The sequence below is a fragment of the Schistocerca cancellata genome, chromosome 2 (genome assembly GCF_023864275.1).
Source record: "Schistocerca cancellata isolate TAMUIC-IGC-003103 chromosome 2, iqSchCanc2.1, whole genome shotgun sequence".
In the NCBI taxonomy this organism is placed as follows: Eukaryota; Metazoa; Arthropoda; class Insecta; order Orthoptera; family Acrididae; genus Schistocerca; species Schistocerca cancellata.
Genome location: NC_064627.1, coordinates 850,701,105 through 850,728,240, shown reverse-complemented (window position 1 = coordinate 850,728,240; position 27,136 = coordinate 850,701,105). Strand labels below are relative to the sequence as shown.

General features: G+C 40.5%; 1 protein-coding gene across 3 annotated transcripts in view; it reads right to left on the bottom strand.

Moving 5' to 3' along the window:
• Positions 1-13,402: 13,402 nt before the first annotated feature.
• The window catches only part of LOC126162777 (tRNA-splicing endonuclease subunit Sen2), a 53,560-nt gene continuing 39,826 nt past the window's right edge, over positions 13,403-27,136 (bottom strand). For all 3 annotated transcript variants that reach the window (XM_049919484.1, XM_049919486.1, XM_049919485.1), the window contains one exon: positions 13,403-13,672. In XM_049919484.1, the coding sequence (XP_049775441.1) occupies positions 13,511-13,672 (162 nt within the window). In that variant the 3' untranslated portion in view covers positions 13,403-13,510. The remainder of the gene's footprint in view (positions 13,673-27,136) is intronic.

The following is a 27,136-nucleotide window of genomic DNA, read 5'->3' as shown; positions in this document are numbered from 1 at the left end:
GAAAATTTAAAAAGGGAAATGGATAGGTTAAAGTTAGATTTAGTGGGAATTAGTGAAGTTCGGTGGCAGGAGGAACAAGACTTTTGGTCAGGTGAATACAAGGTTATAAATACAAAATCAAATAGGGGTAATGCAGGAGTAGGTTTAATAATGGAAAAAAAAAAAAAAAAATAGGAGTGCGGGTAAGCTGCTACAAACAGCATCGTTGTTGTTGTTGTTGTTGTGGTCTTCAGTCCTGAGACTGGTTTGATGCAGCTCTCCGTGCTACCCTATCCTGTGCAAGCTTCTTCATCTCCCAGTACTTACTGCAACCTACATCCTTCTGAATCTGCTTAGTGTATTCATCTCTTGGTCTCCCTCTACGATTTTTACCCTCCACACTGCCCTCCAATGCTAAATTTGTGATCCCTTGATGCCCCAGAACATGTCCTATCAACTGGTCCCTTCTTCTTGTCAAGTTGTGCCACAAACTCCTCTTCTCCCCAATTCTTCTGTAGCACCACATTTCGAAAGCTTCTATTCTCTTCTTGTCCAAACTATTTATCGTCCATGTTTCACTTCCATACATGGCTACACTCCATACAAATACTTTCAGAAACGACTTCCTGACACTTAAATCTATACTCGATGTTAACAAATTTCTCTTCTTCAGGAACGCTTTCCTTGCCATTGCCAGTCTACATTTTATATCTTCTCTACTTCAACCATCATCAGTTATTTTGCTCCCCAAATAGCAAAACTCCTTTACTACTTTAAGTGTCTCATTTCCTAATCTAATTCCCTCTGCATCACCCGACTTAATTCGACCACATTCCATTATCCTCTTTTTGCTTTTGTTAATGTTCATCTTATATCCTCCTTTCAAGACACTGTCCATTCCATTCAACTGCTCTTCCAAGTCCTTCGCTGTCTCTGATAGAATTACAATGTCATTGGCAAACCTCAAAGTTTTTTTTTCTTCTCCATGGATTTTACTACGTAATCATAATTTTTGTTTTGTTTCCTTTACTGCTTGCTCCATATACAGATTGAATAACATTGGGGAGAGGCTACAACCCTGTCTCTCTCCCTTCCCAACCACTGCTTCCGTTTCACGCCCCTCGACTCTTATAACTGCCATCTGGTTTCTGTACAAATTGTAAATAGCCTTTTGCTCCCTGTATTTTACTCCTGCCACCTTCAGAATTTGAAACAGAGTATTCCAGCCAACATTATCAAACGCTTTCTCTAAGACTACAAATGCTAGAAACGAATGTTCGCCATTCCTTAATGTTTCTTCTAAGATAAGTCATAGGGTCAGTATTACCTCACGTGTTCCAACATTTCTATGGAATCCAAACTGATCTTTCCCAAGGTCGGCTTCTACCAGTATTTCCATTCGTCTATAAAGAATTTGTGTTAGTATTTTGCAGCTGTGACTTATTAAACTGATAGTTCAGTAATTTTCACATCTGTCAACACCTGCTTTCTTTGGGATTGGAATTATTATATTCTTCTTGAAGTCTGAGGGAATTTCGCCTGTCTCATACATCTTGACACCAGACGCAGTATCATATCCCCATTTCATCTTCATCTACCTCCTCTTCCATTTCCATAATACTGTCCTCAATAACATCACCCCTGTATAAACCCTCTATATACTCCTTCCACCTTTCTGCTTTCCCTTCTTTGCTTAGAACTGGGTTTCCATCTGAGCTCTTGATATTCATACAAGTGGTTCTCTTATCTCCAAAGGTCTCTTTAATTTGCCTGTAGGCAGTATCTATCTTACCTCTCATGAGATAAGCCTCTACATCCTTACATTTGTCCTCTAGCCATCCCTGCTTAGCCATTTTGCACTTCCTGTCGAACTCATTTTTGAGACGTTTGTATTTATTTTTTGCCTGCTTCACTTACTGCATTTTTGTATTTTCTCCTTTCATCAATTAAATTCAGTATCTCTTCTGTTACCCAAGGATTTCTACCAGCCATAGTCTTTTTACCTACTTGATCCTCTGCTGCCTTCACTATTTCATTCCTCAAAGCTACCCATTCTTCTTCTACTGTATTTCTTTCCCCCATTCCTGTCAATTGTTCCCTTATGCTCTCCCTGAAACTCTGTACAACCTCTGGTTCTTTACTTTGTAGTAAAGTTTGTATGGAGTGTGGCCTTGTATGGAAGTGAAACATGGACGATATATAGTTTGGACAAGAAGAGAATAGAAGCTTTCGAAATGTGGTGCTACAGAAGAATGCTGAAGATTAGATGGGTAGAACACATAACTAATGAGGAGGTCCTGAATAGGATTGCGGAGAAGAGGAGTTTGTGGCACAACTTGACTAGAAGAAGGGATCGGTTGGTAGGACATGTTCTGAGGCATCAAGGGATCACCAATTTAGTATTAGAGGGCAGCGTGGAGGGTAAAAATCATAGAGGGAGACCAGGAGATGAATACACTAAACAGATTCAGAAGGATGTAGGCTGCAGTAGGTACTGGGAGATGAAGAAGCTTGCACAGGATAGAGTAGCATGGAGAGCTGCATCAAACCAGTCTCAGGACTGAAGACCACAACAACAACAACACCCATCAAGCAGTGGCAACATCCTGGTCTTATCCTTCTGCGCCCATTTTCCAACCCTACAGCTCCTACCCGCATGACTGTCCCTGCTGTAAGACTTGCCCTATGCGCTCTCCTATCATCTATACCAACCCTGTAACAGAACATACACTGTCAAAGGGAGAGCCACTTCTGAAACAACACATCAAGCTGCAACCACATTGCTGCATTCTACCTGGGCACAACAACCAACAAACCCGCCCGCATGTATGGCCACCAATGAACTGTGATCAGGAAACAGTTGGACCACCCCATTGCTAAGCTCACTGCCCAACACAACAGTCTTCATTTCAGTGACTGCTTCACAGCCTGTGCCATCTGGATCCTTCCCACCAACAGCTGCTTTTCTGCATTGTGCAGGTGGGAACTCTCCCTGTACTACGTCCTACATTCCTGTAAACCTCTTGGCTCAACCTTCATTAGCCTTTGTCTTTATCCTCTAGCCCCTTCCCTGTTCCCATTCCAGTACTACACAGCCCTCTATTCCACCAACACACACACAGTCCTTTTACGTCTCTGCTTTTCTGCTAACCCTCCTCTGACCTCAATTTTTAACTCCTGACTGCACCTAGCTGCCCTACCCTCTCTCCACCTCATCCTTGTATGCTTCCACAAGCAGCACTTTACCATCGCCCAGGTGCGGCACAGGTGTGTACATCTCAGCCAATGGGCAAACCAGAACAGCGACATCTGTGACTAGACACGTATACCACACGAGTGGCGATGGTTCTGCTTCCTTATTTACTTGGTACCAGGAGGACCACAGCACACCTCTTGCTTCCCTCTGGCAACTGTAGCCTCATGTCAGATGTACTGAGAAATGGCGAATATTGAAAAAAAGTAAAGAACAGGAGGTCTGTGTGTCAGTCATTTAAACATGACTGGGAACGGCAATTCTTCTTTACAGCAGTAGGTGAAAACACACTGTGTTTACTATAAGACCGACTAATAGGTAGCCAGCACAAGTTCATGATTGAAATGTACTACAACTCATTTCATAAAGATGAGTGCAGTGTACTGAACAGTGAATATGGCTAGCCAAATTAAGTGCACTTAAAGAAATGGACGAGACATATCAACGGGTTTTAAAGTGAGTCATACGAATTGATACCTCATGACTTCTTTGTTTCTTGTTATACTCATATCTATTTTACTGTACAATGTACTGTTTTCAATTTTCCAGAATGGCCATCACAGTACATCTGCACTGCAAGCAAGTTTCAAAATTACATTAAGAATAGTTTTCCGACGGGGAGTTTGCAAAAGACTGTCTCATTGATGCTGCAGAACTTTTGTGTCCCAAGAACATTAGCGGGTTTCAAGAAATCAACCTTTACAAACAGTGGCATGACGTGTAAGTGTTGTGGCTGACGATGTGCACAGGTTGTTAATAAATAAGGCTAAAGTCTTTGTTGCCTTCTCTGTAGCATTGGATGAAACAACAGAGCGTACAGGTACAGCTCAGGTAGTGATATACATATGAGGTGTCGATAGTCCTCTGCATGTAACAGAGGACATTTTGGACGTAGTGTCTTTGAAAGGGACTACGACAGGTGTAGACTTACTCCAAGTTGTCGGGTAAGCAATTGATGGTGTCGGTATTGATTGGAATGAGTTAATCTGAGTGACCAGGCAATGCGATGCCATCAGAGGACTCTAGCACTGACGCGCAAAAAGATAGGACGCACAGGAGGGACGTTGAATGGAATTCATTGCATTTACATCAAGACGCGCTTTGTGCAAAAATCAGCAACGTTAGAAAACATCATACAAATTGTCGTGCATACTGTAAACTATCTGAAAACACAAGGGCTTATGCATCACCAGTTTTGGCAGTTCTTGGAGAATTTAGGAGAGGAATGCAATGACATAGCTTACTTTACTGGCTCAGATATGGTAAAATGCTGAAAATATTTTTTTATTTATGTTTAGCCATAGAACATTTCTTAAGCAAGAAGGGAAAGAGTGAACTGAAACTAGAAGATCCTTACTGGATATCAGACCTTGTACTTCTTGTGGACATGGTCTCTCACACGAACAGCCTGAACGTAAGTTTGCAAGGTAAAAACAATTTAATTTGTGACATGTTGGAAAAAGTACATGCTTTTGCTCTTTGGGAGGGCCAGCTATTGTCTGAAAACACTGCACATTTCACTGCCCTTGGTTTGATCCATGAAAGTGCTAGATTTCAAGAATGTGTGTCAATAATTGTAAAAAATTAAAGAGCAATTTTGAGTATGATTTGTAGATGTAATGAGTGGATCTCCTGACATTCACTGCTTTGCACAGTCATTTTCAGCATTAGCTGAAGATGCTCTGACTCACCTACAGATGGAACTGATTGACCTGTAGTGCAACAAAATGCAGCTGAAGGACAAGTTCTTTGCAGTACGAGGTACAAAATAATTCTACGAAAAATTTCCACAGCAAGAATTTCCAGGCCTGCATCACAATGCTCCATGTTTGGATCTACTTATGTGTGTCAAAGACTTTTTTCCATAAATCAAAGTTTTGATCCATTGTTACTGACAAAAATCTTCACAACTGCTTGCATTTATCGATGTGCCATGTTTTCGTGCCCAACATCAACTTTATTGTTTCTAATCACCAATCATCAACATGTTTCAGATTTCTTTCTTTTTCTAATTTATAATTGTTATTTACTAACTGTGCCTAATCCAGCTCCATGTTACACAGGCAAACATTGTTATGTGAAAATTTGGTACTAAACCGGTTGTTCAATGTACACTTCCATGCTTAGAAAGTATCCTTTAATTATTGAGAGCCATGTTCGACACCCTTGCCGTGAAAGGTATTTAGAGGCATAATGTGTATATAAAACCAATCTGACATATTTATGCACTGTTTGCTTTTATGTGTCGTTTTGCAACCATGATGTTTGTTGATGGGGTGATGAAGTAGTAACATGATATCTTCCCATGATTGCAATGAACACTGGGAAAAGAGCATGAGAGAGACCCCCAGGTATTGCACTAAGTGAGCAGTGATGGTTCTGCTTCCCTGTTTATACTTCTGGTATGTGTGCACACTGTGGCCATGAGGTTGCACATGTGCAGCACCTCCACACGAGTGTAGAGTATCTGGCCAGCGCTGGTCTATACAGTTCTCAAGTAAGCACACAGGCACTCCTTATTAATGTTTTTTTAGGATGTGTACAACACTGCTTGGTTCTTCTGCAGTGGTGAGTTGTAGCATCATTTTGTTTCGAACAGAGGTCAGCATTTGTACAGGGTGTGTTTTGTCAAACCCCATGTACTGAAATATTGACTTTCAAAGTTTGCCAGGTTTTTGGGATCCTGTACTGTGGTATCACTGTAGTGACATTGTATTTCTAATTATTTCATTTTTTCTTCTATTTGTCTCCTACTTTGTGAAATTCCAGGCTAATTTGAATCCAAACTGACCTTATCCAAATGGGACGGAAATTGGTAGGTGTGACATACTTGTACACACAAACAAATGATCACAGTATCAGAAAAAATGGATGATTTATTCAAGAACAAGAGCTTCAAAATTGAGCAAGTTAATAATGTGTTGGTCCACCTCTGGCATTGATTGATGGAGCTGTTGATGTCCTCCTGAGGTATATCGTGCCAGATTCTGTCCAATCGGTGCGTTAAATCATCAAAATCACTAGGTGGTTGGAGGGTCCTGCCCATAATGCTCCAAATGTTCTCAGTTGTGGAGGGGTCTGTTGATCTAGCTGGCGAAGGTAGGGATTGGCACACACCAAGACAAGCAGTACAAACTCTCACTGTGTGTGGGTAGACATTACTTTGCTGAAATGTATGCCCAGGATGGCTTGCCTTGAAGGGCAACAAAATGGGGTGCAGAATATTGTTGACATACAACTATACTGTATGGGTGCTGCAGATAACAACAAAAGGAGTCCTGTTATGAAGTTAAATGGAACCCCAGATCACCGCTCGTGGTTGTTGGGACGTATGGTGGGCGACAGCCAGACTGGTATCTGGGACATCTTCAGACATGTCTTCGCTGGTCACTGGGACTCAACTCGAAGTGGGACTCATCAATGATGACAATTCTACTGCAATCAGTGAGATTCCAGGCTTTAATTACCAGTGAAGATGTGTCTGGAGGTGCCACAGACAGTGGTGGGATACCAACCTGCCTGTCACCTGCCATGTGACCAACAGCCAGGAGTGATGGAATTGTGTGCTATTTCATTTCATAGCAGGACCCCTTTGGCTGTAATCCGCAGCACCCTTACAGCACGGTGGTACACTGATAATATTCTATGCCCCATTCTGTTGCCTTTCACGGCAAGTCATCCTCGACTTACATTACAGCATGATACTGCCCGCCCACACATGGTCAGAGTTTCTACTGCTTTCTTCATGCTTGCCAAATCCCACCTTGGCCACCAAGGTCGCCTCATCTCTCCCCAATTGAGAACATTTGGAGCATTATGGACAGGGTCCACCCATCAGCTCAGTATCTTGATGATCTACTGAAACAATTGGACATAATTTGGCGCAATATCCCTCAGGTGGACATCCAACAACCCCAATCAATACCAAGCTGAACAACTGCTTGCATTATAGCCGAAGGTGAACCAACGTGTTACTGACTTCCTCAATTTTGCGAAGCGTTTTCTCTTGAATAAATCATCCAATCTTTTCTGAAATTGTATTCATTTGTTTTTCTGTACAAGTATGTCTCTTCTACTGATTTCTATCCTATTTGGATAAAACTTCATGGCGTGTCTTTTTTTATGTCGTACAAATGTGTTTTGCAACCATGAACAGGGTGTATACGTGGACAAAGAAAAAAAATTCCCAGAATTTTCCCGGATTTGCCGGTTAAAAATACATGTTCTCCCGGGTGAAAATACAGTTTTTCCATGTTAAATGACAGTATACTCTTCCTCGGCATTGTAAAACTTATCAATCCTTTGAATGTTTATGGTTTTACATACCAACGTAGAATTTCAAACCACTTCAGAAAAAGAAACTCCCGAGAGGGGAAGGAGGAGGGGCATGTGCGCCGCATATTTTCGTATTATGAAGGTATACATTTGAATTCCACCAAACACCGCATGTCACTTTCCGAAGCACTGAAATAGAGATTGCGATGCGCTTTTGTAAGCCAGTCATAGCTCATGTCACTTGATCTCGCCCGCTGATGGCAGCATAGGACACGTGATGTAGTCAGCCAATAGCAAGATCACTCTTTAGTAGCGCAAACACACAAAAAAAGTTCATGGTGTAAATTAAGATACATCACACAAATGCGCCAGTAAAATTTTTAATAACGACGTAAATGTCTGATCTGGGCTCGAAATTCTTCTAAATGGTCGTCCTCAAAGAGTCGATTGTTAAATGGAGTCAAGCGCTTTGTGATTTAAGAAATTCATCGTACATTCTCGCACATAGTTAATTTTGCGCAAAAGGAAATTCGCTTTGAATGCAACGCTTTTCAGCTTTGAATGTAACACTTTTCAAACCACCATTCACAATATTTTCCTGCGACTTGTTAGAAATAGGTTAGTTTCAGCAATTGCAAGAGAGCGCCAGGTAACAGGCGTCACCTCGCTTGCGCAGCCACGATGACGCAGGAAGCCCGTATGTTCGTACGTGTAAAACAGTAAAAGATCTTACATTATGTCATAAAAGAAACAAGACATCAGAGGATACTTCATGAGCATCGGAATTTCGTGAACCACACTAAAATGCATAATTCGGCTTAAAGTGCATATTCGTATGTCCATATTCGGATGTAAATTTTCTTGGAGTACCAGTGCTGTAATATCTCATGATTGGTTCTTTATTATGGTATAATGCCATACATGCTCTTGAAATAAAGCGAACAGTTGAAACCAGCCAAGAGTGTGAAATTAAACACTTCATTTCAAATAAATTGACTGCCTCAGCAGAAAAGTTTAATAAAAGCCAAATATCTTTAGCAAACCGACAAAAATAACATCATTGTTCTGCAAGGCGATTAATGCTTGACTGCCAGAAAAGTGGAAATAAAATCTGAAACTAATAACATGTTTTAGCCTTCCGTTACTAAGCGAACGTATTTTAATTCATTTGATAGCTCCCGGCTACAAAAATCCGTTTCATCATCATTTAACGTGAGAGCAATAAACGAATACGAAACAACAAAATCACTGGACGTAAACACGGGTCACGTGGAGATGACCCACCTCCCCACCACAACTCGGACTACTCTGTGCATCAGCCCCAGATATACTATATTTCCGATCCGGGGCAATATTAGGTTGTGGCGCCCAGCACACTTCTGTAGCCAGATGCGGGAGAAGGTACTACTTATACGCAAGTGAACTGTGCATGCGCAATAGCTCGCCCGCAACTGTTCAAACTACTCTAAACGGTTGTCACGTCACGCTCATCGGAGGCAATTTGTTGTTATGAAGCATTGCATAGCCTTCCTCAGCCTTCGACACACTGTGCTGTTGGCAGACGCTTGTATGAACACTGTGTTTTGTTGTTGTATACGGCGCATTTACTTTGCAACTTTTTTCATTTTCTTTTTTTTTCTCTCCCTCGTTCATGTTTTGTTGCTGCAGTATTATTCTGCAGTAGCGGGATACAGTAATTGTTAAATTATTGGTTCTTACCAGTCAAAATCACAAAAATTTAACTGAAAACCAAAACAATGAAAAATTCCCGGAATTCTAAAGAATTCCTGGGTTTTCTCCCAGATAAAAAAATTCCCGGGATTTTGCCGGATCTCCCGGGTCGTATACACCCTGATGAATCATTAAACTGATAGTTTGGTAATACTCACATCTGTCAGCACCTATTTTCTTTGGAATTGGAATTATTGTAAGGGGCATTCGAAAAGAAATGAGCCAGAGGCATAGTTACAGAAACCAGTACCTGTATGTTAGAAGTATTGACCCTGGCTGTTGAAACACTTGTCCCACTGTGACACAAGGCAGCGAATGGCTCTCTCTCAAAATTCCTGGGCTACGATGTTAACCAGTTACGCACATACAGCTGGCTGTCATCACCCGAGGTAAATTGTTTGCCCTTCAAAGCCTTTTTAAGGGTACAAAAAATGGTGTTATCACAGGGAGAGGGGTCTGGACTGCATGGAGGGTGGCCAAGAACCTCCCATTTGAATTTCTGTTGGAGCGTTGTGACTGTGTTGGCTGCATGAAGCTTTGTATTGTTATGGAGCAGAATGACCTCACAGGTGAGATTGCCTGGTCGTTTTGATTTGATCACTTGGCAAAGGGTAGTCAAGGTTTGCGAGTAATGCTTGGCATTCACTGTTGTCCTGTGCTGCAGGAAGTGAATCAGAAGGGGGGCCATCTTGGTCAAAGAAGAACGTCAGCATAATCTTCCCTGCACTCGTGTGGACGACAACGTCAAGCTGTACGTGCAAAACTGGTTAATATGAGAAAGCCATTCACCACCTTGTGTCACAGTGGGACAAGTGTCTCAACAGCCAGAGTCAATACTTCTAAGGTACAGGTACTGGTTTCTTTAATTATGCCTCCGGCTTGTTTCTTTTTGAATGCCCCTTATACATTCTTCTTGAAGTTTGTGGAAATTTCGCCTGTCTTATACACCTTGTATACCAGGTGGAATAGTTTTGTTATGGTTGACTCCCAAATATTAGTAGTTCTGAAGGAATGTCATCTATTCCAGGAGCCTTGTTTTAATTTAGGTTTTTCAGAGCTTTGTCAAATTCTTGTCACAGTATCTTATCTTTCATCCCATCTTCACCTATGTCCTCTTCTTTTTCTATAATATTATCTTCAAGTACATTTCCCTTGTGTAGCCTTTCTTTATACTCCTTCCACCTTCAGTCTTCCCTTCTTTGCTTAGTACTGGTTTTCCATCTGAACTGCTCTTCTTTCCTCCAAATGTCTCTTTAATTTTCCTACAGGTATTATCTATCTTTCCTCTAGTTATATATGATTATACAGGGTTTCACACATAAAACTGGTATGCCTCATGCTTGTGATTCAAATAATGCGAACTAACTAAAAAAGAATAGATATCAGTAACATTTACTTACCTGTTTATAAGAGATGCTAGAAGTGGTGGTCATGGGCATACAGGCATCGTTGACTTCATGTGATGAAGTTACCAGCAACGCCCTGTAATTCTGCACGCTTGATATCGTTAATATCTTTATAAATGTTCTGTTTAAGACCATCTATTGTGCGAGTGCAAGGACTGTTAGCATGAACTTTACTTTTTAGTGTGCCCCATTAAAAAAATTGCATGATATTAAGTCCAGGGACCTTGGGGTCCGGAAGCCTCTACTGAGAAGTCTGTCTTCAGGGAACAAGTTGGTGAAGTGGGCCATATTTTGGTTGGATGTGTGAATGGTTGTTCCATCTTTTTGGAATACTGCATACAGCTTCTCTGGATCTGTTTCAATTGAGCATAGAACGAGTCAAATACTTCTAGATATCTGGCACTGTTTAAGGGGTAATTGAAAACTAGGGGTCCAATAATGTGCATGCCAGACACTGCACACCAAATACTTATCTTCTCTGAGTGGGGGCATTCTTCATGCAGAATACATTGAAGCACCAAAGAAACTGGTATAGGCATACATATTCAAATATAGAGATATGTAAACAGACAGAATACGGCACTGTGGTCGGCAATGCCCATAAGACAACAAGTTAGCTTGGTTACTGCTACTACAATGGCAGGTTAACATTTAAGTGAGTTTGAACATGGTGTTGTAGTCGGCACTTGAGCGATGGGACACAGCATCTCTGAGGTAGCACGATGAAGTGGGGATTTTCCCATTTGATCATTTCACGAGTGTTCCATGAATATCAGGAATCCGCTAAAACATCAAATCTCCGACATCGCTGCAGCCAGAAAAAGATCCTGCAAGAACGGTACCAACAGTGACTGAAGAGAATCATTCAACATGACAGAAGGCAACACTTCTGCAAACTGCTGCAGATTTCAATGCTGGGCCATCAACAAGTGTCAGCATGAGAACCATCTGACGTAATCATCGATACGGGCTTTCAGAGCCAACGGACCACTCGTGTACCCTTGATGGCTACACGACACGAAGCTTTATGCCTCACCTGGGCCTGTCAACACCAACATTGGACTGTTGATGCCTGGAAACATGTTGCCTGGTCGGACAAGTCTCATTTCAAATTTTATCAAGTGGTTGGATGTGTACAGTTATGGAGACAACCTCCTGAATCCATGGACCCTGCCGATGGAGGCTATGTAATGTTGTGGAGCATGTGCAGTAGGAGTGATATGGGACCCTTGATGTGTCTAGATACAACACTAACAGGTGACATGTATGTAAGTATCCTGTCTGATCACCTGCGTCCGTTCATGTCCATTATGCATTCCCACAGTCTTGGTCAATTCCAGCAGGCTAGTGAAACACCCCAAACAGTCAGAACTGATACACAGTGGCTCCAGGAACACGCTTTTGAGTTTAAACACTTCTGCTAGCCACCACACTCCCCAAAGAAGAACATTATTGGGTATATCTGGGATGCCTTGCAACAGGCTGTTCAGAAGAGATCTTCAGCCCTCATACTCTTGTGGATTTATGGACACCCCTACAAGATTTATGGTATCATTTCCCTCCAACACTATTTCAGACATTAGTCGAGTCCATGCCACACCATACTGCGGCAGTTCTGCATGCTCACGGGGGCCCTATATGATATTAGACAGCTGTACCAGTTTCTTTGGCTCTTCAGTGTATGTGGATTGTCCTGTGACCAGTGTCTGCAATTCTGAGAGTTTACATAACAGGACAAATGAAACCAGGACTCCTCTGACATGAAGTAAAGCAAGGAGTCAAGTTAACCATTACTAATTGATGTTAACAGCCAGTTACAATGATGAACTCTCTTCTTTTTTCCCGATCCTCAAATTTCAGCTCTTTGTCACATGACAGGCTTTTAATTTCATATCTTTTAGTACACAATGACATGATGTATAAGGTACACCAACATGCTGCAATAACCTCCTTATCGACTTGCTAGGATTTCTCAGTGTGTCCATGCAAATTCCATCTATAGTTTCAAAGGTCTTCATTGTCGGTTGCCTATTCCTCTGCACATTCCGAGCAGATCCTACAGCCTTCCATTTCATATAAAGATCTTGAATAGTGCTGGTCATGGGGAGCTTGCTACCACTTCAAACACTTCTTTACATTCCTTGATGAACCCTGTCTTTATGTAACACTCCACGACATCAATTCGCAGTCCTAATGCAAACTGTCCCATTTTTGCAACAACTCGAAAATATTAGCTTTTCACAGCAATTGGTGTATGAACACACAGCTGCACTCAACTTTCCAATAAAACGCAGTGTAGCCAACTTCTGAGACAGTGTTGCCACTTCACAAGCAATTCGGCTACATATGAATAACTGGTACGTGAAGGTGTACCAGTTTTATGTGGGGCACCCTGTATATCCTTACATTTGTCCTCTAGTCATTCCTGCGTAGCCATTTTCCATTTCCTGCCAGTTTCAGTTTTTAGACATCTGTATTCCCTTTCACACGCTTCATTTGTTTCATTTTTATATTTCCTCCTTTCATCAATTAAATTCAGTATCTCCTGTGTTATCCAAGGATTTCTACTAGACCTTGTCTTTTTACCTATTGGTCATCTGCTGCCACCACTATTTCATTTCCCATAGCTACCCATTCGTCTTGTACTGTATCCCGTTCCCATGTTGCAGTCAATATACAGGCATATGGACAAAAGGAAGGTTTTTTTGTGTGGGGGAAATTAAATTGTATTGATGATTAGATAAATTAAGCCCACATATCACAGACTTCACTTGGATTCATGTTTGTTCAGTTTTTAAGTCACTGTTACACTGTTGTATGTAATATGTATGTACATTGAATCATGATAGTAACAACTGTATAACAGTTACTCAATAATCTCTTCTCTATCAAGTTCTTCTCGTTCTTGGGAAGAGACCCATCTTTTGAGCAGGACCTCTTGTACACAAAATCGAGCAAGCTGCTGTGGGGTATTTGGACCATGGTCAGCTACTGAACGTGGCCATACCACACGACACATCAGTATTTCCTGCAACATAAATAGTAATATTATTAAGTTTTTTAATTCATGTTTTACTCAGGACAGTAAATTATTTTAAGTACACTGTTTGCACTTATTGTAACACAGCAGAGCGTGACCACACATTCTATATCTAATGATTCCGGAATATTTGATACTCAAGTTGCATATTATACTAACTTAGTGTGAACACCAACAAATTTAGTTCATATGTGTAATTGTGATTACAGTGACTTTAATTCAGTTGATACGTTATATTTAAATAATTCTGTACCTCACAGCCAGCACATCAGATTAACTGATTACACACCAATCTGGTAATTGTTAAATTATGTCTTAGAATTAAGACATAACAATTTTGCTCTGTAAAAGTTATTAGTTCTATGAAAAGTATCTGAAACAAGAATACTTAAAATATATTAGCATCTTTTCATGCACCATTTTTGTAGAAATCTGTGTACTCATCAAAAAGCGTTATCAATTAACTTAGCTTTATGCAATTTTGCACATTTTGTTTGCATTGCATAACAAACACGACAGCCAACTAAAGAAACTGTTTATTTCATTTTGCAATTTTCAACACACATAAAATGTATAAATTCATAAAGTTTTAATTGTATTTTTACGAAAATACTTATGTTGCAATGCTAAACTCTAAATGTGATTGTTAAACTGTTATATAAGCAACATGACAAAAGCCTTGTTGAGTTAGTCTTGTTCCAGTTTTTGTAAGGAACACACTTTTTACTAGTTTCATTCACGAATATAGTAGATAATTTAAACCAAATGCGCCGAACTTTTATTAAATAGTTAGTCTACCTACAAACAAGAAAGTTTTTGAGAAGCTGGGATGAATGACTGCGGTCAACAAATTTTATTAATAACGAACTGATTTCAGAATAACTGATGTACACCCACCGTTCAAGATCATATGCAATTCAAATGTGGAAAAGTTCACATTTCAATGTAATGTAGGACAAGTCACAGGTAACATAATTAATTTGTAGTTATCATAGTTATTAAGTGAGACTGCAGTTTCAACACAATCAAAGTACAGTACATAATAACGTAAAATCGCCACACAAGCATTGTATTGGGTTGTTTTGTTTTGTCAGACGACAGTCACCAGATAGTGTTTTGTTCTTAATTGCACCTAGTTACTCGAGTAAACATGGCTGGCGCAAGGGGTGGGGGGTGGGGGAACAACCGACTGAACTGTGGATGCATTGATAGACTAGAAGGCTATGTAGGCTGGGTAGCACTGGACTGGGAGGAACAGGGAAATGGACAGGCGAGTGAAGGACAGGGACTAGTGAAGGCTGAGACCAGGGGGGAAAGTAGGCTATATTGCAGTGCAATTCAGAAGAGCTGGTGCTGGTAGGATGGATCCTGATGTCAGTATGCATTTTAAGTAAGAAGGCCTATATCATTACATAACACAACTTTAGTAGGATGTACTCCTCTTTTACATAATTTTGTACTTACTATGTTTATGTGTAGGCTAAGCTTCTGTCTAGTTTCACATGAGTGTAAATCATAATTATGCTTGAAGATGTTTTCTATTTTTAAGATGCTCCCCTTTGTAAAAATTGGTATTTCATATTTATACAAACAAGACAGAGATATTATCAGACTTTTAAAAAGGGGTCTACAGGAATCCCTGCAGTGAGGTTCCTTTACCACCCTGATAATCTATTTTAAACAATGTAAAATCCAGGCTGGAATAATGACAAGCACAATAAAATGACTGCTACACATTTGAGATTTTGGCCAAAAGTCGTTCTAAAGTAGAAAACACACACATACAAAACCACTGTCTCTAGTCACAGATGCTGGAATGCATACAGCAAATGTGCCTGGTGGGAGATGCAATCTGTGGTTGGGAGATAGGGAAGAGGCTGGGGCTCAATGGGGAGGGATAGCAAGATAGAGCTTGTGGAAGGTGTAGAGCTGCCTGTGGGTGCATGCAGGGATATGGAGGGGACAACAAGTTAAGGCTGCTACATGCAGTCTAGTGGTTTGGGGGGATCGGTGGCAGAAAGGGAGAGAAGTAGGGGAGAGAGAAAAAAAAGCTAATGGGTGCATTGGTGGAATAGAAGGCTGAGTTGTGCGGGACTGGGAAGAGGGAAGCAGACAGATGGGGAATGGACAGGGACTAAAGAAGATTGAGGCCAGGAGGAACATATGATATATTCCAGGGAGAGTACACAACTGAGCAAATTAGAAAAGCTGGTGTTGGTGGGAAGGATCCAGTAGGTGCATGCTGGGAAGCAGTCACTGAAGTGAAGCATGTGTGTTGGAAATATGCAACTGGATGGTCCATATATCTCTTGGCCATACCCTTGTAAAGCAGCACAGTGGTTGCAGCTTAGTTTGTATAATACATTCATCATAAAAATAAACCTGATGTAACAAGAAGCCGTAGCACACGTACACTGGTGTAGCAGTTGTTACGCTCTTGGACGTAGGTCCTACTTATGTATTAGATATCTTACTACTAAGTTACGTTAAATGAAACTTTAAGATATTCAAATGTATTAACAGCCATCAACGTCTTTCTTAATCACGCTTTAGGCAAGTAGTTTTTATTTCAAAAATCATGTACAGTCACAGCCTCTGCACTGTTGTGCTCTGATTGTTGCGCTGTTAATGGGCAGTATGAAAATGGCTGAGGCTGCTTTCTGTTCCATAGTGAAACACAAGCGTGGAACACAGTTAAAAAGTGCCAAGAAATGGGCCGTTCTTAATGTTTTTAATGAATTTACAGAGATAATTGGCTTACAATTTTCCCAGCGTTGTATATACTGCAGTTGATTCACAAACCCGCACTGAAAGTGTAGTGCAATCGGTCATCATCATCAGTGTTCTGCCTAAAGGCAGGTTTTCACATGGTAGTTCTCCAGGCTGTACGGTCTTCTGCCATCCTCTTCAGGTCTGCATAATTTCCTCTTCCCTTTATGTTGTCTATCACCTTGTATCTCCTTCTTCCTCTCAGTCTTCTCCCACAAACCAATCCTTCCAAAGCATCTACTAGCAAGCACTCCCTTCTCAGTGAATGTCCCAACCAGTTCTTTTTCCTTTCTCTTACAACCTTCAGCAGACATCTTCTCTCACCAACCCTTTCCAATACTCTTTCATTACTCACTCTTTCCATCCAGCTTATTCTCTCCATTCTCCTCCACATCCACATCTCAAATGTTTCTAACCTTTTTTCATCCTCTCGTCTCAGTGTCCATGTTTCTGCCCCATATAGTGCCACACTCCAGACAAAACATTTGCCAAGCCTTTTCCTTCGTCCTTTATCTAATTTGCCACATAAGAGTCTCCTCTTTCTGTTGAATGCCTCCTTCGCTATGGCAATTCGAGTTTTCACCTCCTGGTGACATCTCAAGCCTTCAGTTATTGTGCTTCCGAGATATTTAAATTCACTTACTTGGCTAACGGTAGATTGTCCTATTTCAATATTGGACTGTCTGTGTCTTGTACTGATGACTGTACTCTTTGTTTTTGCTGTGTTTATTTGCATCCCATATTCCACACAAGCTTCATTCAGATCTTTGAGCATGTTATTCACTGCCCGCTCACTTTCTGCCACTAATACCATGTCATTAGCAAATCTTATACATTCTATTCTCTTTCCACCAATACATATTCCTCTTTTCCCATCTAAACTTTTCGCAATAATCTCTTCAAGATATACATTAAACAACAGTGGGGAAAGGCAACAACCTTGTCTAACACCTCATCCAATGTTGCTTCCTTCTGACATTTCATTTCCAATCCTTTTCCTTACTTTCTGGTGTAAATATAGATTCTGTATCAGTCGTCTCTCTTTCCAATCTATTCCTTTCCTCTTCAAGATATCCATCAGGTTGTTCCACTGAACTCTGTCAAAAGCCTTTTTTAAATCTATAAAAACAGCAAAGATTTATCTACCCTTTTCCATATATCTTTCCCCTATAGTTCTTAGCAGGCCAATAGCATCTCTTGTTCCTTTTCCTCTTCTAAATCCGAACTGCTCCTCTGCAGTCCCTCTATCCAAGCTTGCCATATAACCTTCTGTTCAACACTCTCAACAAGACTTTAGCTGCATGAGAAATTAGACTGATGGTCCGGTGCTCTTCACATTTTTTAGTATTTCTCTTTTTCTCTATTGGTATCATAACTGTTGCAGCGAAGTCCTCAGGCCATTCCCCTTTGTCACGTATTTCGTTACAGAGGTAGACTATTTCTTTTCTTGCCTTGTTTCCCAGACTCTTCAACAGTTCTGCTGGCAAACTATCTATTCCACATGCCTTCCTATTCTTCATCTCCTTCAGCGCCTTTTCTACCTCTGCTTCCAAGATGGTAAATCCCTTTCCATCTTCCGGCACATATTGCTCCTCTTCAACCTTAATTTCGCTTTGCATTTCATCCCCCTTATACAGACATTCAATATATTCTTGCCATCTGTTCAAAATGTCCTGTGGTTCTTCTGCTAGAGTACCATCCGCTCTTTCTATTTCCATGTTATTCCTCTTTCTTTTACATTCAAAAACTATCCCACTAGCCAGTCTATACATCATTTCATACTTTCCCTCTCTCTCCATTTTCTCTATTTCATCGCATTTCTGTTTCATCCAATTTTCTCTTGCTTCTTCAGTTTCTCTTCTTAATTCATTATTCAGTTTCCTGTACCTCTTTTTGCCTTCTTCAGTTTCTACACTTTTCCACTTTCTGCGCTCTTCCATCTTTTTCAACATGTTCTCTGTTATCCATTCTTCCCTGGTGCTTTGAGATACTCTAATTCCTGGTACTTCTTTGGCAGAGTCCATGCGTCCTTCCCTCATTTTTATCCACTTGTCATTAACACTTCCATCAACACTACCTCTTTGCCATTTTTCCATAAATCTGTTCACCAAATCTGATGCCTTTCCTACCTCTTTGAGTCTTTCTATGTTTAGTCTTTCCTTTGCTTTGCCTCTCCAGACTTTTTCAACTTCACTTGTATTTCTCCAATCACTAGGTTGTGGTCTGAATTGGTTTAAAATTTTCCCAGCATTGTATATACTGCAGTTGATTCACAAACCTGCACTGAACGTGTAGTGCAATCGGTAGTGTAATGTAAAGTGAACCAAATGCGATTATTCGTGCGTTGGTTTGTATCTCCCCAGTGTCATTTTTTTTCTCATTCAATTTGAAATACCTACATCACATAATTATAAAACTCATCATTTTTCATGAATAATGCACATCTTCTTGTTTCTAATTACATATTGGATGTGAAATTCCATTTCAAATACAAATTCGTATTATCGATGTTTTATGAAAGACTGTTCATAAAAGTTGTTTAAATTAAGAAAACATCACAATTTAATTTTTCAAGGCAATAATGAAAAACCAAATCCTCTTCACTTGGACTACGTCCACCATTTTATACCACAAAGGTAGATAAGTATCGTAGAAAAATGAAAAACAATCATTTTTGCAGCATTGAGCACATCATACAAATACTGCATTTTTTACATTTGATACTGTACTACTACAATATGAACCCAACAGAACTGATCTGGAGCCAAGCTGTGGGATTTGGCCCGAGAAGTAACAAGGCAGTTAAGCTGCCAGACATACTGGAACCAATGTATGCAGCTTTTTCACGCATCACTGCCGAATGCTGGCGAGATACAGAACGGCCCGTCATGAAAGAAGAAGAGAAAATGCTGTGCCTGGTTGGCTTTGTGGATTCTGTTGTTGATAGGCTTGTTATCAAAATAGCAGGTGACACTTCGAGAACTGAAATGTATTTTTTTGGATTTGGATAAGGAAGGAGCTAAGAGATTACCAGACGACTGACTGTACATAATACCTTCAGTGCCTTCAATATTTAACTATACAGTGAAATCCTTCAATACTCTCTTATGCTACACACAGCTTATGCAGAAAAATTACCCACTGCTCAAGTCAGGACTTTTCATCATTCTTTTTTTTAATTACAGTAGTACGTTAGCTAAAAACGATAACGTGTTGTGGTTTTCATCAAGTCGTCTAAGGAGCATACTGTGGGAGATTTGCATTATTTCATTCTGTTTAAAAATTAAATGACATTCGAAGTTGTATTGCTTCTTTGCTTGTCTCTTTTTAACTGTGAACTGCAGCTGGCCATACTGCAGGCTAGCTGTACCAGCTGACCAGCCAGTGCTGTCTGTCTGAGTTCAATGCACTGGTAAAGCTGTTGTCCCCTATTATCACTACGTCGATGTAGGCGCAACGCACAGCACAAAATTTACCCTTATTATCATACCTGACAGTAATCGAGGCACCTTGGCTACAGTCTCACATGAAACAGAAATCCATTGAGATTCCAGCAAATGTGGAAGAATACATAGTGCAATGTTTACATCAGGTTTATTCTTACGATGAACAGATTATAGATCACATGACCAGACTTTAAGACTGATCACTCCTCCTGCCTCACTCTCACACATTTTTGTGTGTTATTTTCCATACCTCCCTGTGCCACACAAACTTCTTGAACCTTGAAGTACCAACCGACCCCCCACCCCCTCTTTTCTCTTTCCTTATTCCAGCATGCTGATACTAACCTCACCTAATCCATTTACATCTGCTGTCTCCTCTCTTGACACATACCCACTCACCAATCTGCATTCCACATTATTGTTTTGTATTTATTTTTCTCTTTGATCTCATTGTGTTTTCACAATAATTTTAGTTTGTTTTGGCCTTTCACTATTGGCTCTACACCCCCAGGTTTCACCTATTTTCCCCATATTTCATCCATTCTGTCCTTTGGTGAGTTTTTGCGCATATTTTTAAGAGTTTTTCACATATATGTTTTCATATTATACCTTTTTTTATCCCCCACCTCGGATCCTTGCACCTTTCTTCCGGACCAATACAGAAAAGTTTCCTTATTCCTTGCCAGAACCTACTCCACAAACTGTTCCTGCATAGTTACCTAGATCATAGAATCTCACCAATTGGCCATATCATCAAATTACCCATCTCCAGCTGCAACCCCTCCTTCCATAATGACCTCTATCTGTTCAAATTCTGTCAGTCAATTGCCCTCACCCACCTATTACTGCAACGTCATGTAAATCAGACCCAAATCTACTTGCAATACTCCCTCTTCATACATAAACTTCTCCCGTTCTGAAATCCCAAATTCCTGCATTCAATATCTCATAAATAAAGCAACATGCACAATACAACCTCTAAAATCTCTACAGCTTGTTTCCCACCTACCCCTGCCTTGGGCTACTGCTATCCACCACCTATACAACAGCCTCCAAAATCTCTCTTACATCCTCTCACCAATAAACCCTGCCTTGCAGACCTACTACATTTACCACATCCTCCGAAACTCACTCCCACCACTATACAAAATCCAGAACCTAAGCAGACCTGAAATACAGTCATGAACTATTCCTCCAAAAGCCTTAGTTCCATAGAAGTATCAGTCCTTTCCAAAGGCATTACCTTCTGCTCCACTCCCAAATTCTGTCATGCTGGACTCATTAAAGACATTATCCTCTTCTCCTGGCCCCTAAAAGTGGAAACACTTTTTTGCTACCAACCACTTCTATCAGACTCAACACAAAGCCAACATTAAACCATGCCTGACTCAGTTAACTCCTTCCAACTACGATCCAATCCCATTGCCCCAAATCACTTCCTAATAACATTCCAGAATTTTTTAACCTCAAACCTTGCCTTCTCATCATTCCCCAACAACCTCAACATGGAAACTAACCTTACATCCACAGAAACCACAATCCACCACATAAAAACTGATCCTGACCCTATAATCCTACATGCCACAAAGGCTCATCCACTGTGGTTTTGAACTGCAAAGATTAGCTGGAAGACAGACTCTGCCAGCTGTCAGGTTCATCTACCTACAAACACTGCCACAGTGACTTCATTCCAGGAATCCAATAGGATCTCCACTCTTTCCTCAAACCCTTAGGACCATCTCAAAACCTCTCACCTGGGTCTCTCTCTCTCTCTCTCTCTCTCTCTCTCTCTCTCTCTCTCTCTCTCTCTCTCTCTCCCCCCCTCCCCTCACTCCTACCTCCTTCTTGCATCCTAAAGTCCATAAACCCAACCACCCAGGACCCACCATTGTGGCTGGTTATTGTACCCCACTGAGAGAATGTCTGCTCTCATAGGCCAACACCATCTGCCTACTACCTGTAACCTGCCTACGATATAAAAAGACACTGTTTCCTCCAACGACTCACCACAGTTCACGGTAAAGGTTCTGAGTTCCAGTCTTAGTCCAGCACACAGGTTTAATCTGCCAGGAAGTTCCATATCAGTGCACACTCCGCAGCAGAGTGAAAGTTTCATTATGTTAAATCAGAATGGTCACAAAGATAATGTTGTGGGTAAAGCAAACTAAAGACTGTGATTTATTGGCAGAACACTTAGAAAAGGTAACAGGTCTACTTTTAGAGACTGCTTACATTACACTTGTCTGCCCTCTTCTCGAGTATTACTGGGCCACGCAGGATCTGCATCAGGTAGATTTGACAGAGGACATTGAAAAAAATTCAAAGAATGTCAGCTTGTTTTGTATTATCACAAAACAGGGGAGAAAGTGCCGTGGATATGACACATCAATCAGGATGGCGGTCATTAAAACAAAGGCATATTTGCTGTGGCAGGACCTTCTCATGAAATTTTAATCACCAACTTTCTCCTCAGTGTGTGAAAATACTTTTTAGGTAAGCACCTACTTGGGGAGAAATGATCATCATAACAAAATAAGAGAAATCAGAGCTCATGCGGAAAGATTTAAATGTTCATTTTTTCTGTGTACTGTTCACAAGTGGAACAGTAGAGAAGTATCTTGAAGGTGGTTCGAGGAACCCTCTTCCACGTACTTAATTGTGATTTGAAGAATAATTGTCCTAACAGCATACATACATGTATTCAGTTTCTTATTTACATTGTTAAGATGTCTCTCGCACTTCAAATCCTCTTGAAAACGTATGCCTAAAAATAGTCTTTGACAGACATTTGAGACATAGCGCGTAAGTTTTCATACATATGTAAAGCAAGCATTGGGGAATGGGGCAGTAGCGAGAGACCAAAGCTTGGATACAGTATGCACATTCCAGAGGATGTAGGTTTGTGGTGATTCTATAGAGATGAAGAGGCTAGCACAAGACAGCTTCGCTTGTAGAGTTGGATAAAGCCTGTCTTCAGGCTGAAGCCAACAACAACAACAACAACAACAACAACAACATGTTATGTGGAGTCTGAGCAGATAGCTTGTGAGGTAACGGGTGAGTTGTGGTGCCCTGAAAATATTGTAAGTTTGGAGTTGATGTGGCCGCACAGGCCGCTTGGCAAGCCGGGGGTTGTCAGCAACCACATGGTGCCACACGTTAGCTGGAGCAAGAGGGAAAACATCAGCGCGTGGTCCAGGCTGACCGTGTGGCTGGGAATTCCACGTTGATGGTGTGTCGAGGACTGTGCTTTGTGTCGATGAAGGAGATTTGTATGCCAGGAGGGCCACAGATGGCGGACTTTATGAAACCATAATGGCAGACATTTCACAGTTCACGTAGAAATTAATAATAGCCAGAGGAATCATGATACCTTAAGAAGAAACATGTACATTACCATTATTTGCATGATAATTCTGATCGTACAATCAAATTTTCCATATATTTATTAGTTTAAAGTTTAGTCTCTAACTGTAAATTATACACGTAACACCGAGCAATGAATTTCCAAAATATAAACGGTTCATCAGATTTTCTCGGCTGATGTGTCCTTAGAAAGCTATTAGTATAAACCTAAATTGGTATGAATTACAGGCATGTAACTTGAATAGTACACGAGTTATTGGAGACCAAAGTGGCCTATTACTATTGATCGCCTCAGGCCATAAGTACTCCACAGTTACATGAAAAAACGGTAGCAGAATGCTTCTAAATATATTTACTTGTTTATGTCTTTGTTTATATCCGATATATACTAATCATGAAGAAATTGGTCAAATATTTACTGTGTTTTAGAAAGCACAGAGACATTAGCCTATTGGCCTACTTTTGCTTCTATTCCTTTGATATATGTTTATTTAATTTGTTTATGTATTTAATAATGTTTGCTAGAGCGTGTTTATGGTCCAGCCATAGGATTATTTATTTAATTTCAAGTTATTTAACTGTAAATCCACTATTTCGTATGCGTTTCAATATGTTTGTGAGTGTGTGTCGGCTTGGAGACATGGCGGGAGCACTCTAGCCAACCACATTGCTTGTTACTACAGTAGACGACTACCGAAGTCAATGGAGGGACTGTACGGAAGTGGGGGAGGAGCTTCGGGTGGCACAGGACATGGGGGGAGTGCTGGACAGGAAGGCATGACGGATGGTCACAGAAAATGCTTGGAGAGTGTTGAGCAGTTTGAGCGTAGTCGTGGGAGATAGAAATATTTTGTAGTGCCAACTTGTGCACTTGTGAGATTTCCATGGCTTTTGCAGTGAAGACGTAGTATGCATTTAGAAGTGAATATCTCACAAGCTATGTTGTTCCTCATAAGTAATTACGTGAAGTGGGAATCTATTGTGTCCCTCTTATTCAACTTATATTTTATTTAATTGCTGGACCACAGACACCAGTACGTTTTCTGCAGTAATAAACAGCATTCTTAAAGGTACTTCTGCAATCATACTCACTGTTTAAAGTCATTAAAAAATAGTATCTGCAGATTTTATTTAATTGCAATCTTTCATTTATAAATTTCTATGTTACACTCAAAATTCGTAATTGCGGAGCGATAGGAACCTTCGACCATTCGATTCATGTGTATATTCATATTGTATACCGCAGACTCAGCAGTATATGGCTTGTAATACGGCAACTATGTATCCCAGCCCCTAGACAATGAAACCCCAGCCAAAACTTTTAATACTTCAACTCTGAGTCTGACGGTACGTAGTTCAGGGCCACCATTAATTATTTGAAAGCCCGCAATTGGAGGTTTCTCCTCTGGGATTTGAGTCCTGCAAAGTGGTAATTCCTTTGCTCTCTGTTATTCAGCAAACTATGTTAAGTGTAAAAACCTTTGCAAAACCAGTAGAGATTTCTGTAGAGTGAGCCTCTCACAAAACACAATGTAAGATCGGTTTTTCCTTCTGCAAGTAGGTTTTTGGAAATAGTGAAATTACACAGTAATTTTCACAACTAACACATGCTCTCAATAGAGGTCCTAATCTGTCATGTTAAAGGCAGTTTGCATGGGGCTCAGAGTCTAAATAAGTTGAGTGCAGGGAACGGTAATAGTTGGTGGGTTTAACAGACAGCAGTATCGGAGACAGTTGGAAAGCGTGGTAACCAGCAGCAACTACAGTTACATCAGGCGACTTCTCCAGTGGCGGACGCAGTTCAACAGCAGTACGACGGCAGTGTCTTCGAGTACTCCAGGGCAGTCTTCAATGTCAACTTCCACTACAACTGATGGCATCACCATGGCAGAGGGAACCATCTCAGATCAGGTAAGTGCCTGCGCAAATAGTGAGATAGTGTTTAACTCTGAAGTTCAAGTTCCATTTATAGAGCTCGCAAATACAAAACAGTCACCTAGTATGTGTCATTCTGAAAAAGGAAGTGAGTCGGTTAGTCTGAAATCAGAGCGCGAAAGTGTAACTAGTAGGAATTCAGGCAAGGGGAATGAATGTGGGGGAGATATGATCTCTCAGCTAATGCAAATGATCCAGGGATTGTGAAATAATATGAATACAATGGCAAATAATATCAGTGCAATTTGAACAGATACGAGTACACTGGGAACAGATATGGGCACATTGCAAACAGTTACGGATACAGTTCGGTCTGATATGGGTACAATGTGAACTGAAATAGGCTCCGCTATAAAAGAAGAAGTTGAAAAAATTACGGGTAACCTTGAAAAAGCAATTGATGATAAATTAAAATGTGTCCGAGTGGATATGGGGAAAATTACAGGCGAAGTTGTAATAGTAAAATCTAAAATCGAACCAATGGAAAAAGATCTTGGGGAAAAAATGGGTAAGATACAGATGGAACATTAGGGGCAAGGTAAGCAAATGTATAAAGGCGTAAGATGCTCATAAAAGCAATATAAACTTAGCAATTAGTGACATTGCCAATCGTGAAGGTGAGGCTGGAGAAAGAAGTGGGCAAAATTAAAGATAAAATAGATTCCAGTATCACTAGTGTAAATGAAGCTAAAAAACAAATGTGACAGATAAAAAGTGATTTAAATTCTTTAGCCTCCAACAGGCCCTTGGGCAAATACTGGATCTGTGAAATGTTACACAGATGTCAGAAAGTATCACCCAGTAAATTTCTTGGCTGCATGCAGGGACGCTTTTGTTCATGGCATGTTGGACGAAGCAAAAATGAAATACGTTAAACAGCATTTGGAGGGAGACTCACAGTCTTAGGCAAATGTTAAATGTAGTTCGTGTGAATCATACAAAGAGTTCAAAATGTGTTTTTTGAATAAATTCTGGAGCCATGCAAAACAGACGTGGATCGAAAATGAATTTTTAAACGGGCTGAGTTACAGGTGCGGTAATGGGACGATGAGAGATTTTTACAAGCGTGAACTTGGCAAGCTTATGCATGTGAAACATCCGTTGGGGTTTTTAACGGAAATCACCGTGTTAAAAGGCGATTACCCAATAATTTTCAGTGGGATCTTGTCCATTGTTCATGTGATTCCGTGGACGAATTTCTAGAATTTGTAGAAAAATTAGAGGGGGCTTCGAAGTTCAAACCTCCGAGCAAACCGGGTGGTAGTTATCAAAATGGGAATCCAAATAATCATCAAAAAAATAATAATCGTGAGAGAAATCAAAGGAATTCTCAGGGAGATAGTAGCTGGAATGAGCAGAATGGTTGTAGAACAGATGGGAGTGATAACTTCCATGGACGGGACCCAAGTAAAGAACGCAGCTTTGACAGGGGAAATTCTCGCGAAGTGCAATCGCATAACAACCAGTCAGGAAACTGATATTCGCCACATCTCGGATTTGGAGATGGTGATCTGAAAAGGCAATGAGAAGGACTGGAGACAAAGCTAATGGTAGAAATGTTGGTAGGTTCGGAGAAAGGCAACAAATACGTAATATGGAGCATGTTAAAGAGAAAGGCTATATAGGTCGCTCTTTCAATAAAAGCAGGCGCGAATGGAGGAAGCATAGATTTGTGAGAGATTTAAGTAAAAGTAATGGGAATAAATTTGCGGGGAACGATGTAATTTATGAATGTATAATGAATGTGTGTGTGAATGGTGATGAATGCAAAGATTCAGTGGTTCAAAAAGAAGTTACAGAGGAGATGAATTTTTTGAAAGCAAATTGTTTGGAGAGTTCTGAAAAGATATTAGCAAACAGTAGCAATTGCAGTAAGGAAGGTGTTGTAGTTGCAAGTATTTGTGAGTCGGCAAAATGCATCGATGTTAGTGAAGTG